General features: G+C 39.0%; 1 protein-coding gene across 3 annotated transcripts; it reads right to left on the bottom strand.

Moving 5' to 3' along the window:
• Window positions 1-1,057: 1,057 nt before the first annotated feature.
• Window positions 1,058-10,349, bottom strand: LCTL (lactase like). Of its 3 annotated transcripts, XM_089485747.1 has the most exons (9): window positions 10,256-10,349; window positions 9,564-9,655; window positions 9,367-9,421; window positions 8,228-8,389; window positions 7,728-8,002; window positions 6,557-6,683; window positions 4,670-4,869; window positions 4,067-4,130; window positions 1,058-1,173 (listed from the first exon to the last, which is right to left on the bottom strand). In XM_089485747.1, the coding sequence occupies exons 1-9, from the start codon at window positions 10,347-10,349 to the stop codon at window positions 1,058-1,060; spliced, it is 1,185 nt and encodes a 394-aa protein (XP_089341873.1). The 3 variants fall into 3 exon arrangements, with proteins under 3 accessions (XP_089341873.1, XP_089341874.1, XP_089341875.1); XM_089485748.1 differs by lacking the exons at window positions 4,067-4,130; window positions 4,670-4,869; XM_089485749.1 differs by lacking the exons at window positions 4,067-4,130; window positions 4,670-4,869; window positions 9,564-9,655 and having other exon boundaries at window positions 10,260-10,349.
• Between the last annotated feature and the right edge of the window lie 6,790 nt (window positions 10,350-17,139).

The following is a 17,139-nucleotide window of genomic DNA, read 5'->3' on the forward strand; positions in this document are numbered from 1 at the left end:
TTGTTTAGTGCTGCAGAAAATGGTAAGGACTGGTCCCCAAAGCATCACATTATGGCAAATAGTTTAAAATGCCAAATGATGTGTTCAAAATGTTACATTTTAACAATGCATTTCAAGGCATGTTTTTATTAGGGCTTTAGAGTTTGGAAAGGAAGCAAATAAGGAAAAAAAAAACTTGTACAGATAATCAATGTCAGGGTGTCGTGTGTAATAACTGAAAGGCTTTTCAAGCCCAACATGGTAAACTGCACCGAATTTTATTGCATGATTTTATTTGAAAGAGCGGTCTTCAAAAAAATCTTACAGATCCATAATAAAAATAACGTGAAAGTAGGCAGTCCTTCTTTGTTTGTAATAAGAGTTAAGGTGAATTTCTGCAAAACCACTCAGAAACTGTGTTCTACAAACACTTTTTCCCTGAAAGCTTTCATCTTTTTAAATTCCAAAGAATCTGTACCTTAAATCAGAAACGTTCCTTATTACTATTTATGCTCATTTGCATTCTAATCAACCTATACTCAATGTAAGAATCTCCCTTTCAACTGATTTGGGGAATGGGGAACATAGAATTCGACAACAGATAAGAAACCTTCTGCCCATCTAGTCTGCTAAACATTTCCATGAGTTAAGGAAAATCATTCAATATTTTAGCAACTCCCAAATCTTTAAATAGTTCCAAAGCACTGCGGCCGCTTGTCTGGAACTGCACACAAACAACGTGCAGCAGCTCTTAGCCTTAAACAAGAGCTCCTACAGCAGAGTACCCACAAAAACCTCTAATAGAACGTCCCGTTTAATAAGCGGTATTCTTTAAATTATTTATGACAGTTGAAAATTCTCTCTCTTTCTTGGGTAAATACATTAATACATTAATTCTTCTCAACGTTCCACAGCAAATTGACATCATGTTTATAAAGTTGTTGTCTGTACTCCATGTTTTTTGGTGGCATTTGCAGAACATCTGTGTAGGAACAGAAGAACGCTGTAGAAATCCTGGCTTTGGGCGGACGTTGACTGTATCTCTCGCTGCTCGGTTCTCTGTACCGCAAGCAACGTTCTAGCTTTGTCTCCGGAGAAGAATCATCAGCAGCACTGCACTGATGAGGATGCAGAGCGTGCAGACAGTTGGGACCACAATCTCCGTCACCATTTCCATGTGAGATACCAGGGGGTCTATAATTAGGAGGAAATATATGTATGTTTATTTGGTGATGTATAGATTTTTCCTTCATTACAGCAGCTTTTGGTGAATGATGGCATTACAGAAAGTCTTTCATTTTGCCTTCATGTAACAGGGTGCTCAGATATTTTCTATTGGGAAAACAACAGATTAAAGTAGCCGGAGCTTAGAATAGGAACATTACTTTTATTGATATTGCATAAAAACAGGACAGCCCAACCTGTCCATGAGTGCCTCCTAAAGTTTTTCATAATGTATACTACATTATCAGCATTTTTCCTGTTCTGTGACTTGACCATCCTAATTTCTTCTATTTAGTATGTAAACTTGTCCTCACATGCATTATAAAAATGTATGATAGAGCTGATGTTTGCATTTAGGTGTAAGGGACTGAAACGCTGGCCATATTTGCCAGAGCAATAAGAGCCTGTCCTTTTATCTCATGTTGGGTTGTTTTCAAGATAATATTGCTTGTAAATCCATGTGTAGGATTAGACCGAATATTTTAATCTATGGACATGTCTTTAAAAAGCAAGGTTATCACAGAACAAATTATGAAGACTGTCCACACACATTATATAAATATCTGTAAATAACCAAAGACAAGCCGCAGAGTCCTCGTTTACTTCTACTTTACCCTGCTGTCAATACATCAGCAATATATGAAGACAGAATGTGTACAGGACATTACCGTTCATTGTTAACACTGTGTTAATAGGCAATGCATATATACAAATAACAAAATCAGATGACATATTAACTGGGAGTAAACACATTTATGCTCTCTAGAAAACGTCTTACCATGAATAAGCCGCAGAATATTTGCAGCCGTATTCCTCTGTTCTTCTGATATTTTTATTTTTTTTAAAGAAGAAAACAGACAAAAAAGTGGGGGGTATATGAAAATCAGAGGCAATGGGAGAGAACCGAAAGTCCTGAGATTTCTAAGACTAAAAACTTCATGGATACTCAACCCAACTCCTAATGGCTAGCGAGCCCACAGGCATTTATATCACAACAACCTATTCCCATCCTTTCCCACCATATCCCTTTTTCATTCATAGTTTAGATTCTCTTAAACCGTGGCACTGATTTATTCCTTCTCACCCCTTTTGCATTGTGTACACTGTAAATAAAAAGAATAATACATAATACCATTCATGTAGTATGCTCCAAATTCTTTACAGAATGTTCATATCAGAAAAAAAGACTCAAAAGACCACTTTTGTGAGGATCTGTGTCTGAAATACATGCAGATGCCATACAGCCCCGTTCTGAGTAGTCAGTAATACTTATTTTATAATATTTATTATTTAATTGTGATTTATGAAGACCATGATCTAAACTTGGGAGTAAAGTTTCATACAATTTAAATTGGGTTTATTTTCTTACCAGATCATCTAACCCTTTTTGTTTGACAAGGACTAAGTAATTCAATGGCTTTCCATCCCAGTCCCAAACCACTTCCAGCAGTGCAATGCTTCATGATCTCACACAGTGCTGGTGTATTAGTCAAGGGTTTATTCAATGGTGAGCTATAGGTGAGATGAACTATCTATCAGGAATGGTCAGTCCCAGGACATCCTTCTTCCTCCTGCACTGCTGTGTGGATCTTGGGGACCAGGGTGAGGAGCACAGAGAAGTCCCTGGTAATAAAGAGGTAAGGAATAACTAGGAATAGTCCCAGTTGACCTTGTCATGGTTATCTGTTAATGATGTTAATATAAATTATGTACCCCCGTTTACTTCTACTTCTCGAAGGTTAACTATGTTTTACAAATTAGTGCTTTTGTGTTATTTAAACCATTTTACTGTTTGAGGATACAGCGGCCAAACACAATGAAGGACTTGGGCTTGCAGGTAAAATTAATATTTTTGTATAGGAACACTCATAAAAGTAATCTGAATAATATATAATTAAAAAGTGTCTGGAACAAGGGAACGGGGGTTATTTGCTAAAGTATGAGATTACAGGTTTATTTTCACTGATTTTATTATCCTTCAGAATTATACCAGGGTAGGCTTTTTATAATGCATAGTCAATGCAGCAAAATAATGGACGCAAATCAATGTTTAGTGTATAAGGCCCAGTGAGTCGCCATGCACAAACTAATTCATAGAGAGACAATGTTTGCATTTACAGTAAAAAGGTATACGGTGAGGGTCATTTACGAAGATACTGAAAGCACGCTGTAGGTGCAGTGGTAGATTCCTTTGCACACATCCTTACATATATTCATATATATTATGACATATTTATGCAAGATGTGCCTCTTATATTGTTAATCTTGTTAAGATTTCATTCTTCCACTTAAAACAGACAAAGCTATGCTATTACATAATATCCAGGATAATCCATTGCTTTTTTTAAATACACATTTGATTCTTTTTGTGTTTGTATAATGTCAGTTCTTAAGTGTACTAATTTCAAGTTTCCAGTTTGTAGTATTTAAAGACCTTAAGAGATCCACATACTGACCCATGTGAGTGGCGATTTAACTGATTTAACTTAGTTCAATAAAACAAATGAGGAAATATACTATACAGTGTCCAGTGTTCCTACAGCTGTCGCCATTAAGTCCTTATACTTCGTCATGAAGGGGCCAAACCTTTGCCACTTCTGCCTGAGCATTATCTTTCGGGGTTAGTCTTGTGGCTGAAAAGGGCAAACAAAGAAAAATAGTTCACTATTAGACCCTCCAATATCAGCGATGGGGGAGAATAAAAAAAAATTTTGAATGGAAGACTCGGTTCATGCCCCTGTATATAAATATACATATACAAGGATATAAATGCTTGTGTCTGTGAGTGTATTTTTCATCATTTGCCCTGCACATCATAGGTTAGTTACACTACAAATCCCGAAAGTCGTGCCGGGCTATTTACCTGCTGCCAGGAGCTGATTGGTTGTAGAGCAGGTCTCGGTAGAAATGCGGTGCCATTTTTCCACCTGACAAAATAAAGTGCATGTACGATCTCTTCTAAAGTTCCGCTATAGAAGCTTCTATACAGTCATTAATCATTAATACAATAAGGATCTGGCACCTCGCCAGCTTTTACACTAAACTCATGTATTAACACTAATGATGACATTCAGTTTTGCCATCAGCTTAATTGGAGGTATTTTGTTTTTTTTAAACCTCAAAGATGGAGATTTGTGTCTTGAGATGTTTATATGGAGATGACTTAATGAGTTCTTGCCACCTTGATTTCGAGGGAACACTCCTGACCTCTACATTTGAACGGTGAATTATACCAAGGCCGTTTGGACCTTGTACGATTAAAAGTCCCGTAGAAGTACATAGCGAGCATCGCTCTGCGGCTCTGTGATCTAGAACCAAGTTTTAGGTATCTAACAAGAAAGCTATAGATACCAAGTCAAAAAGTATCACTGTCACTGTGCCGTGCATTCTCTGACCTACTCTACATATGTGCAAAATAACGATATGTAAGCCACGTGTGATATAATAACTATAAGCATAAACTCACCTCTCTGGCATTAGGGAAGCCGTTGGCACTAATGATTCTCTTGTAGAACTGAACGGATGCCTTCGGATAGCGAGGTTTGTTTTTGCTTTTGAATTCAACATAATAAAGTCCAAATCTTTCTGAGAAACCTTCATCCCACTCAAACTTATCCATCAGAGACCAGGCAGTGTAGCTCTGAATATTAACGCCATCCTTTATAGCTGTCACAGGGAGAAATATAATTAGCCTTAAATAAGAAAAACGCTACTTGTGTTTTCTCATGGATCCCCAAAAGCCCTTACTGGAGAACCATGTCCAAGAAACCACGGTCCGTAGCGTGCGAGTATCTCTGCCATAACTGGTGTAGAATTAAACGCATTTAATTGTGAAGAAAATATTTGACCTGGAAGATTTCTTTGGGATTTTTCGTATTTTTAAGAATTTCCTGAAAGCTGTAAATATAATTTTTAGATAGGGTGAGATGTAATATGAAAAAGAAAAGTGAAGCACTGGTATTCAAAGAAAGGATCATCAGTCTGAAATTACTTAAAGGAGCGCTCCAGTCCTTTCTTCACATTGAAAGCATTTTGGATGGACTCCAGGGCGTTTTACTGAATGCCGATCGGCACAGGAATTCTTTAGCTATTAGAAAAGAAGGGTTTGTCCCTTTAACGCTTTCCCAGCCGCCCCTAATAAGTGAAGGAGTTATTTGTTATGTGCACTTCTTGCGCATGCTCAGTAGCGCCCCCTCTGTAGTGTTCAGATAGCATACATATGATTAGCAGCTGGTACACTGACACTACAACGGTATCACAAAAGGTATCACTGGAATATTCTCTTCCTATGGGGTCTATTTCTGCTTATTGACTTCATTATACATTATGAAGAGCCAACCTCGGTGAGCTTCTGCTGCAAGAAGAGCTTGCCTGGCCCTGTATAATGTATAGTTAAATCAGTGTTATTCACTAGATCGGCCATTTGCTGGAAAAACTTGCCAATGCCGGTACCGTAACTCTCCTGACGACTCTCCCATTAATGAAAAAAACCCCATATCTGCTGCAGCCAGGTTTGCATCATTTACTTAAGAGAAAATGTCCTCGCTTGTTTCAGTTACAAATATACAAATACAAAAACCTTTGGATAAATCTAACCAGATTGGATCAATCAATCTTATGGACGAAAAGAATAGTTTCCACTACAACACGCATCTTTCTGACATATTGCTGACCAGCTCAAGGTAAAGTGTCTTGCGGTCCGTGGGATGTATAAACTCATGGAGGGGAATTACTCGGTGATACATCCTACATACAGCAGGGCAGCACTTTACATGGGCTAATAACAATTCTGTGTATCCTGGAAAATTTCACAACTGCTAAAAAGTGCATGCACTAATAACATTTTGGGGACTTGAGTGTCCCTTTTAAAATGTATTTCTCTTTTCTGTGGCTTTTTAAGCATTTTGATTAAGCCAGTGGTGCAAAAGCAGTTACCCTTCCATTCTGCGCCGGTTGGGGCTCTTGTGTCCCGAGGACACAGTCGGCTGCAGTGACTAGTGTTACGAGAGAGTAATACGTCTTTCTCTGAACTTTATGCATATTACGGTTGGCCATTTCCACCGGACCCCTGGAGAGTAAGACCCAGAGCAATGTGAGAACTTTCCTTTTGCTGACTAGAGTATTAGAACACAGCCGTCAAAACAGTGTGTTTAATGAGAAGCGGCTCTGCTACGGACCGCTTATAGAGTGGTTCCAGTTGAAAGAAATACCGTGCTACGTTCTCATTTTTCTAATGCACATTCCAGGTTCAGCGGGCAGCTGTGTAAGTTAACAAGCACTACTATCGCCCTCGTACTCTACTTGGATCCAATAGAGTTGGCGCCTGTGTGCGTGACGAGTGATGTCCACTCACCTTTTAACATCTCATTGATATAACCTTTTAGATATTGTATCCTCCATTCATCACACAGCTGGGCACAATGCATTTTCTCAGACACGCCGTTCTCTGTCACCAACACTAGTGGGTTTCCATACTGGGTCTACCAAAAGGACGGTTATCACTTGTTAAGCAAAACATTTGTAGGTCTTCTGTCTCACTACCAGTACGGTTAATTAAAGCTTACATCAGGAACAAAAATATTTGCAATGTCCTTAAGTTCATATTCAGACCAAATTTAAGTGTTAGGCTTCCGTCCATAAAAGGGGCAGTGTTTGTTTCCATAAGTAAGGCAAACAATGTATAGTGAAGTCAACAAAGAAGCATATCATTTAAAGCTCTCCCTTTAGTGAATAGAACCCAGAGGTATAATTTATGTAGCTCACAGTTTGTATTATACCTACAAATGTATGTTTTTTCTCTTTTTTGTTATGTTTATAGCTAATTATGCAATGTTTTACATATTTTACCCCCCTTGCATGCTAACAGTGCCTGCAGGTATTTAATGATTCTTAGTTGGTTAATTCAATTAACCTGGTTTTATCTCCTTTTCCAGTAAACTTGCTTTATCTTTAGACCTGGAGGTCATCAGCCATGTGACATTTTGGTATTGTTACCACACTGAGCTGAGTCTTTTTGGCAATGCTAATGAAATCTGTACTTCCATAGACATTTATTAGTCAGAATACGAGGCTGGGTGATTAAGGCAGAGCCATTCTATTGTCTAACGCAGGAAATGTGATAAAGAGTTAGGATATTAGTCTAGTTGATTGGGCTGCGGGGGATCTGGATCTTAGTCGTCTCATAGTCAGACCTATTTGAGGTCTGATTATAAGACGACCCCGATTATAAGACGAGGGGTATTTTTCAGAGCATTTGCTCTGAAAAAAACCTCGTCTTATAATCGAGCAAATACGGTAATAGTTAACATGCAGCCGCCTGAAAGCATATTGTGCAAAACTAGAACTGTTTAAAAACTGTTTTGCAAAATTATTCTTAATCTGATACTAGAAATAAAAAGTGGTGGGAGATTCCCTTTAATCCTCATGCATGTTTTTTTGAGAGAAACAATGTGCTTGTATGATACTGAGAGGCAATGCAACAGCATATTCATTGTCTGTAGTACAGATGCCCCTATGCTAGTTACCTTCACAAAATTGAGAAGCCTACGGAAGCCCCATGGCACAGAATACAACCACTTAGACTCTGGCTCGGGCCACTTGGGGTCTACCAGCTCCGTTAGGTCTCGGTCAGTGAAGTAACTGGGACCTTGGGTGGATGGAAAATTCCTGTTTGTGATGTATCTTGTGGTGAAGTGGCCAACTCCGAGGAAGTCACTGGTACCCTTGATGTAACTCTTCTCCTGTGAGCTGAAGGTTGGAAGTCTCGACATGCCCAAACCCTGTTGAGCGCTCTTTTGACCTGAAAGAGAAAAAAAAAACTTACTTTAAAATCATATTGGCTAATAACCAAATCTAATATGAAGTGACAGCTGTGCTGCATTTTAAGCAGTGCATTTTCATTTGGAGAAAGAAATAGTTTTTATCTATGACCTTTTCGTTTAACAAGTAGACAGCAACCCAGCTCAACCATGAGTCCAGTGTCCACATTCATGGTGAAGCCGTTTGTGTGCAGTTTCTCACTTGCCTATGTATTCTTTCATGATCTGTGGGTAGTCTCCGTTGTAAATAGGATTAGCAAACCATCCAAAATTGAACTGGACAAATCTCTCAGCGGCTTCAATGTCCTTCTGGCTGGAGATGTCCACAGGTTCTCCCCACTCAGTGGTTAGTGAAATACCCACCATACCTGGAGGGGAAAATTGTAATGTCTTAGTAGGTGAACTGTTGAAACTATAACAGAAAAAATACATGATTCACTATAATTTCTAAATCCCATATAACAAGAATAGAATGACATATATGATATAAGATATATTTTCTGTTATTAAGGTGAGGCTGGTCTAGGTGATATTTAACTAGCCCACTGGGTGAGCTTCCAGAGTCTAGGGACCAAGGTGCTTTGGGTGGCACCTCTATGTATTGTGCATGTGCATGGGACATGGCAGGTCTGGTGTGTGAGTGATCTGCTGCTGGTGCGAGCCCCTATAAAGCAATTAGGGGGGAGGGAGACCAAACTGGTACCTTGTCTACGGTGCCATGGAGTGTTGATTAGGCTTCCATTACATCCTTGAGCTGTGCATGACGATTGGAGCATTACAGGAAAACCATGGAAGCCTCTCTCTAGTCTAGATCTACAATATGGCCGACTACACAGGGCAAGTCATAACAGGCAACTTTACCATGAGAAATGAATTAAAAGATGACATTCCTTGTGTTCATCTCTTTGCTAGCTGTGCTGTGTACAGCGGCAGACATTTTTATGTTTTGGTTTTTTTTTTTGCTCCTCATCATAATACAGAGCCACTGGCCTGCAAGTACAGAGAAACTGTGAATGACGCGAACTTCCCGTGCAAATCATGGGATCCAGATGTTCAAAATCAGGTGTTCTTGTTTGCCTTTGTTTTCCAAATTGCTCAATAAAAAAGACAATATGTGAATCAGCTATACATTTTATTACTCTCGAATGCTAAGTGAGGAAAAATAGGACACTAAGCTAGACGTGTTAGGTCATAAATCTTTGGCATATTCTCTCTCTGGTGTTATGGGAAAGATTTATATCTTTTAAGCCCATTGGAGGGGTTTTGCTAATAACTTCTGTATGTGGTCAATAACAGCATCAATGTACTGAAGGTGCAGAAATATACATTGGTGTGTAGGTCCTACCTTTCTGCTTGCTACGCCAATGCTTGTTGTATGTGTGCCACACCTTGGCATGAGCCTGTAACACACGTATAGAAAAGTCAAAACAGTACATTGATGTATATGTTGGATCAGTTAGATACCTGTTTATACAGTGTTAGAAGTAATTATTAGATTATCAAAATAAATGTAGCTGTTAAGTTGTTCTAAAAAATTCCTACCTTGATAAGATGATGGGCGACCTTATATGCACCCGTGCCTCTCAGCTTCAAGCCCGGTGCATGCTCTCCAGTCTCAAACCCTTCCACAGCCACTGACTGGAATACAAAGGTGGGTAAGCAGTGTCTGTTTTCCAGTGCAGCAGACTTTATGATGACTGTTTGCCCCAACATCACACATGTGAAAGCAGGTGGTAGGGATAAGCCCTAACACAGTTTAAAGTTACTAATATAACCTAGAAAATGAGAGCCATGGCACACACTGTGCAAACGGCTCCCAAGGACTACGAAATGGAGCCAGATGGGAACCAATATCCCAAAGTGTGCTAACAATACTAAATGTGGAAGCCAGAATTGTAGTTTTGTAAAAATTATCGAAATAACTATTTTTGGTATGGGGGGGGCAGCAAGACATCTGCCTGCTTGACTTGAAAAATATGGGCTAAGATCTTATGCTTCCTTCTCGCAATTTTGAATACGTGCCAAGAGGTCATGATAAGTCTGATTTATCCAGGATTACTAAAGGCAATTCATCCGATCTGCCCTTTGTTGGCTCTTATTAAAGCACATTTCACTGAGTACAAACGAATAGAATTAGAACGCAACTTTACATTCCCCGCAGAGAAGAATGGCCTGGGCAGGGACAGTAAGTTCATTTAGTCCTCAATCTCGGTTCCGTTGGCAGTAAATGTAACTCACCCAGGGATTGTTGAACGTGATCCAGTGTTTCACTCTGTCTCCGAACCGCTCAAAGGACAGGTTGGCGTAATCGTTAAAGTATGTGACCATGCTGATATTTTGCCAGCCATTAAATTTCTCCTGCAGGTTCTAAAAAAGCCATAATTCAGAAAGATTACATGGGGAGATCTTTTTAAAGATATAAAGGGAAAACTCTCTAATTGGGTATGTCTCTGATACTTGTAATACTGGAACAATTAGTACTGGTTTATTATTTGGTAACTGAGCTGGATGTAGATTAGGATGAAACCTTTAACCATTTATCATAAAGAGCCAACCCTAGCAAGTTTCTCATGCAAGAAGACCATAATGACCCCTTCATAATGCATGACGAGATATGAATAATTTTTTTTAACGGAACTAACATAAAATTCACTGTTTAGTTCATAATCTAATGTTTCATGTATGCCATTATCTCGGCAGCATAGAAACCGTCAGAAATTGTTAACCGTCTGTGACCTGCAGGCAGTAGGCAAAGTGTAAAAAATTGGGTAAAATCCCGGAGATGTGCGTGGGGAGAAATGTACAGTTATTAGGGTATTTGGAGATAAGAGAAGAGATTTAGGGTATCAGAGCTCTGCAAGTGAGGGACAGAAGGTTCCATTTGGAGGCAGATGAAGAGCGATGGGTTCTGTCAAAGGCGCCCAGTATGGATGGGAGCAGCGGAAGATGTGAGAGGGTGAGGCCACTATTAAGGTATTGCAACATTCTGGATAGGATATCACAAAGAAATCAATTGGTATTTTAGCTGTCATAAGAACATAATATTATTTAACATATATAAACTCTTACAGGTTTCTTACAGAATATTTTGTAGACTCACATGTGGCAGGTCCCAGTGATACAGTGTGACCACAGGGGTTATGTTCTTTTCCAAAAGGCCATTAATTAAATCGTTGTAATATTTAATCCCTTTCTCATTTACATTTTCAGCTGTGGAAACATGAAGTTTTAGGTCATTGCAAGCATGATGTTTAAATGTGATGACTTACAAAATAATACTCTAAAACATTTTTATTAGATATGTTTTTCCTTGTTCCAATATCCAGATATTTAGCCCTTCTTGGTCCATCTGCTACCAACCTACTCCTCATCATTGCCAGTTTCAATGTATTACTTGACCCCTCTTTGTACGCTTTCTAGAATCCTGCAGAATCAGTTGGCAATTTGTAAATTACATAAATACATTTCTTTATTCAAGTTCCATAAGATAATCTGTCATTATCTTTTACATAAAGTGCTCAGGGTCATAGGTCATTAAGCATCCTGCGCTACTGAAATACCGACCGGTTGGCAACCCTAACTCTCACCAGCGTAGACCTCATTTTATGGGGCACCACATGGTCACAGTGATCACAAAGTGTCCCACTCCTCATGGTGCCTCTTGCAGGATCCCTATAGCTAGCCCTGGTTGGGATGTATGGCTTGAGAACTAAGTTTGAGGTCAACTGCTACTATTATATATGCATTTTTTGGACTACCCCAGTGTTGGTGTCAAAGTGAACGAACTGTAAGACTTGATCTATACATTCAGATGCCATTCTTATGCATGCAGATCTTTTAATTGTGCATAGTACCTGCAGTCCTGTAGTAAATAGGCACATGTATTAGAGCACATGATTGTATTATGGGGTATAAAAAACTTGAAAAAGACCTCATTTAGAGGTTGAAACGTTAAATAAATAAGTCTCAATAAATCTGCCTGACGTTGGAACTCTTCAGTGCCTGGAGCCTTGATTTACCTACTGTATTATGGGGTAGTCTAGTCCAGTCTAGTTGTAGCATTACGTCAGTTCTGTAATTGGGAATCTATACATGGTGAAATATTTATTGCAGTAAAGGCAGAAAGATGATTATTCACAATCTTACCACGAACCCCAGTAGGAATAATACGAGGCCACGATATAGATAGACGGTAATGGGAAACCTTTAACTCCTTCAACAGCTCTGTATCGTCCTGAAACACAGGGATATATGAGACTAGGACAGAAAGAAGACATAACAGGGCATCTAGACGTATATAATGAGCTTGCCAGCTTCTATTCGCTGATCTCACCTTCACTTTGTAGTAGCCATCACAGGAGGAATCAGCTGTGTGGTTCATAAATACTTTCCCTTTCTTGTGGGTGAACACGTCCCAGATACTCTGTCCTTTCCCGTCTGTGTCCCAGGCTCCTTCAGTCTGGTATGCTGAGCTTCCCACACCCCACATGAATGCTGGGCCAGAGAGGGGCAACGTGAGTTTGATATATATTCTTGAGCTTTATGACACTTTCTGCATGTTGAAATGTGAATACTAAATGGGAGATATATCAGGCTAATATAGCATGCTAACGTATAAATAGCAGAGCAGCACTCCAATATTTCTGCTGCTTGAACCGGGCTCCACCAGCACCCCAAAATATCACAAATAAAGTCGCTCAGCACTCCAGTAGTTCAGTGGGGTATATTTAATTCAGCAACACGGGCAACGTTACGACCTTACGGTCTTTATCGAGCCGTTTTGCCGCCGTCATATTTCTTACCAGGACAAAATAATTTCTGTTAATTTATATATCCCACGTATTGAACGGGGCACTTAACGTATGCTAGTCAGCAATATATATGAAAATTATATGTGCCCTGGAAAAAATGGCTGTATATCGCAAGACAAGTACTGTCCAACATGTACATGGGATGTGCAGACCCTTTAGTTTATGGGTATAAACTGTAAACTTTTGAGGCCAGCGTCATGAGAAATGTTATTCCAAAACCAATGGGGACATAGGTGCAGCTTCCCTTTACAGGAGATTCATATATCTGTATTATTGTTAGATTAATGATGAAGTGCATTAAAGTAGAGCTTTTAAGGACCATTGAAAGCCGCCATGGCAATGTTCTAGGGTAGGGCATGGCTTATGAAATGCCAAGACTCTTGGCAAGAATTTGCTCGCTGCATTTCAAGCGTGGTAATTTAGGTATTCATAACTGTAAATACAATATTTAATGGAAAATCCACTTTAAAATAAATACTTTAATTCTGCCATAAGGTTTCATATTCATGCTAAAAGCTATGATTTTGGCTAAACAACAGGTCAAAAATATGTCTCTGAAAGCAATCTTAATGCAGAACAGCAACCTAACATTACAGACTGAAACATAAAACAGGATTAAAAAAACATAAATAGAAAAAATAAAGGGCTATAGTATCAAAACTAGAAACTAAGAAACGCCTGAACATGGCGTTCTGTCTCAATTACCCCATTCAGTTATCCAGATGGAACCACAATGTTCAGTTATTTTGCCAGGAAGAACACACCGGCATCAAACATGTTTGAGTTATTGACTGGCTACAAGGTATGGAGTTCAAAAATGACTACAGTAATAAGTTGCATTTTATAAAAGATGGCTTGTAGCTGACCTGTATTTGCATAAAGTGTTCATGTGATAGAGAAATGGGTTACTTTATTCCAGGCAGATCATTGTAAATTTGGGATAAAGTAGGGGAGTAATGCCCAGGACACCAGGCACAGAGGGGCCACAGCAGTCTATATAGGGGTTTGTATATTCACGGCACCCTCTTCCCATACTGTTAATGGTTGTGAGATGTGGAAGACATAAGAAAGAAATTATTCCCTGTATACAAACAATATGTAGACTATGAGGGACACAGTTCATACAATAATGCCTATATTGTTGTAAGATGCCATATTCTGGTTTTGTGCCTCCAAGTATATACCTCTAAAAGGTGGATGTAAAATAACAGGCAACATGAGAGCAAAGATAATGCGTCATCTTCTGGATCGGGAGAATTAATAAAACATCGAGAGTTTCGGGTGAGAGTGTCCCGACTTATCTAGTTTATGATGCAAATGTTTAATAAACCCATGGTCTGTCTCCTGCCTGATTGTTTCAATGTAAATGGTGCAAATAATATGGCATAACACACACGTGCATACACATGGAACGTAATGCTCGGCTATGGATGCTGGGTTGACTGGGCTTCGCGTGTTACTTACTCGGTGGGAATGTTCCATAATAAAATGATCCTCGGTCCGTCTGCGTCCACTGGAAATCACTTTCTCCCCAGGCGCACAATACCAGGGGAAGCACCTGGAGCATCCAAATGATGCAGGCCATCATTCTGTAAGTGTAATAAAGGGTTCTTCTGTTAATAAGAGATCAGGAGAGGTGTACCCATTATCCACATGTAATACGTTGCTCAGGATCAGCATCCTGTTGTTAGGGCACCATCAAATTAGGCATCAAAGTTTAATTTATACTTATTTTGGATAGTTAAGAACATAAGTATAGGAAACAGAGCTGTGTAGCCCACTAAACACCTTAAAACAAGTTTTCTCTTCTCCAGGACCAGCAGTGAAAGCAGTGGCTTAAAGTTTTATGTACGTATATTGTAATTTAGAAATGCAGGATACTAAGTGAGTTAAATAGATGAGAAAGGCAGATGGGTTACAGTCTAACCACCCAACACAAGTCTTATTCACTGATGGTGGCACTGGGTACCGTTTGGAAACACAAAGTGTTTTCAGTTCTGTACTGCTGATATTTATATCAGTAATCCAGCTCTCTGTTCCTCTGATCTGCCCCTACCTCGGTGACGTCCGTTACATTCCATACAGAATATTAAACCTCCTCCCAGCTGTGAACGTACAGTCTGAAACAAAGAAGAGACGTCAGCGGATTTCTAAGATTTGGGGGATCACGGCTAGCATGGGACAAGTAAATCCTCGCTGACTTTAATACACCTATGTTTCAGCAGCTGAGAAAACGTTTGCGGAATGCATCCATATTATAAGCGTAAGAGGATTTAATGTGGCTTGAAGGCTCAACCTCATAGAAGCCAGAACCCCACAGGGGTTGCTAACATATTGCAGATCCGTGTGCTGCTCATTGACGTAACACAAAATGTTGAGGCCCCTGCAAGCTGTGTTGTGCCCTATTCATACAGGTATCTTGTTTCAATATAAGTGGCTCTGCCTTGGAGCACGCTGTTGCGCATGTGTTAAATTGGTACTGATGTATGGTTATTTTAGGGAGCATATAAAAACAAGGTTTGTAGTAACATATGTCAGTGGTTTGATAACAAACATTTTGTGCACGCCTGGCAATAAATCACTATAGGACTCATCCACAGTATATGTGATTAGTGACAGCTTCAAAGGGACCACTTGTGAACAAAGAGGATTTGGGGTCCCTCTATGACCTGGAAGCCTCTGCCACAGGTGCTACAGGGTCCATTAGTACACCCCTCTTGCTTCTAACCATTCTAATACCAAAAGGCATAATGAAGAAATATAATTCCATACAAATTACTGGAACAGAGTAAACTATTAATTATTTTAGAAGAAAATTAAACTATATCATGTCATATGTTATCTACAATAAACCAATTATATAAATGTCCCAACTTTACTTCTTTGTGTATTAATATCCTTAATTCTACATATCTACTAATGATACATTTACAATGTATATAAAAGTGACAGAATGCAAAAAATAATAGTGACAAAATTATGTTATATATTAAAATTAATATTAGAAAATTCTATACATATTCAATTATTAGAACCAGAAAAAAAATCATCCTATTGACACCTGTGCCTAAATATAAAGGAAATCAAATTTTCTTTTAATATTGTTTAAGCATACAATGTCTAAAATGATGTAGATTTTTATATGTAAAGTTATTGTGTATTACCAGCCATCCTATATTATCAGCCATCCTATATTGGTGTAGATAAAACAGAAGCGTTCAGAGGCTGGAAATTAATCGGAAACCTCACTTTGTATTAAATTAGTGCTAACATTTTTGCAGAAATAATAAAAAGGGAGCATAAGCAGGAAAAAAATAATGTTTTATAAACTGCCACATCTGGCACTAATTTATAGGTATTATGCTGCAATTTTTTCAAAACAATGTGCTTCAGGTTTAAAAACAAATTCTGGCATCTTTATATTCTGCAAACAGGTCCAGTGGTAGAAGTAAGAAGGTAGGATACACCTACAGTTTGAATGAGCTCTGCTATTTAAATACCACCCCAAGTATTACTTTCTAATGTACCACTATATAAATCCCACCTGCACTGTCTATGGCCAGTGTGACGTTCTGATATAAGAGATAATAACACTAAAGATTCTGTACTAGAATTCTAGGTTCTATACTTTTTTAGGTACTTAGGTAAAGGAATTACAAGTAGGTTCTTTTTCCACAAAGAACAGAATGAGATGCCAAAGAGCGTGGTTTTGACAAAACGTTCTATCAAGCGTGTTTCATGTGATTTCCTTGATTTTCCTTGTTATTTCTCTGCTTGTGCTGTTGTATGTTTCACTATATCTCAGGCTGTTAGGTGAGAGTCAGCAGTACCAAGATCCAGCTTACCTATGATGCTCTCTGATATCGTCCTGCAGTCTTCCCAATAGACTCAGATGGAATTATCAGCCCCCAAACACAAATGGTGTCACTGTTACCCAGTGTGATGACAAATCGAGAGAAGCATCGCGTCCTACAGATCTCCAAATACAGCAAAACTACTAACAAAACAGAACTATCCAGGCAGGGGAAAATTAGCTGAGACCCACAGAACACAGAGAAAAGCCAGCTGGATGGGAGGATTTGGATAGTGCAAAGTATTGCAGGGAACTCATACCCTAGACACAGGAGAAGCTCTTTAGAGGCCATAAATCTGCGACTCCGGGGAGGCTACATCTTCATGACACAGAATATGATCATGAGATTTAATAATTAATTGTAAATAAGACAACACGTAGAATGCACCAGGAAATGCATCGGTTAATTTTGAGGTATTTGATAAAAGCTGGGAGAGTAGGTGTCCATGTGTAC

Source organism: Sceloporus occidentalis, unplaced genomic scaffold (assembly GCF_023333645.1).
Source record: "Sceloporus occidentalis isolate IW3139 unplaced genomic scaffold, rSceOcc1.0.p SCAF_26, whole genome shotgun sequence".
Taxonomy (NCBI): Eukaryota; Metazoa; Chordata; class Lepidosauria; order Squamata; family Phrynosomatidae; genus Sceloporus; species Sceloporus occidentalis.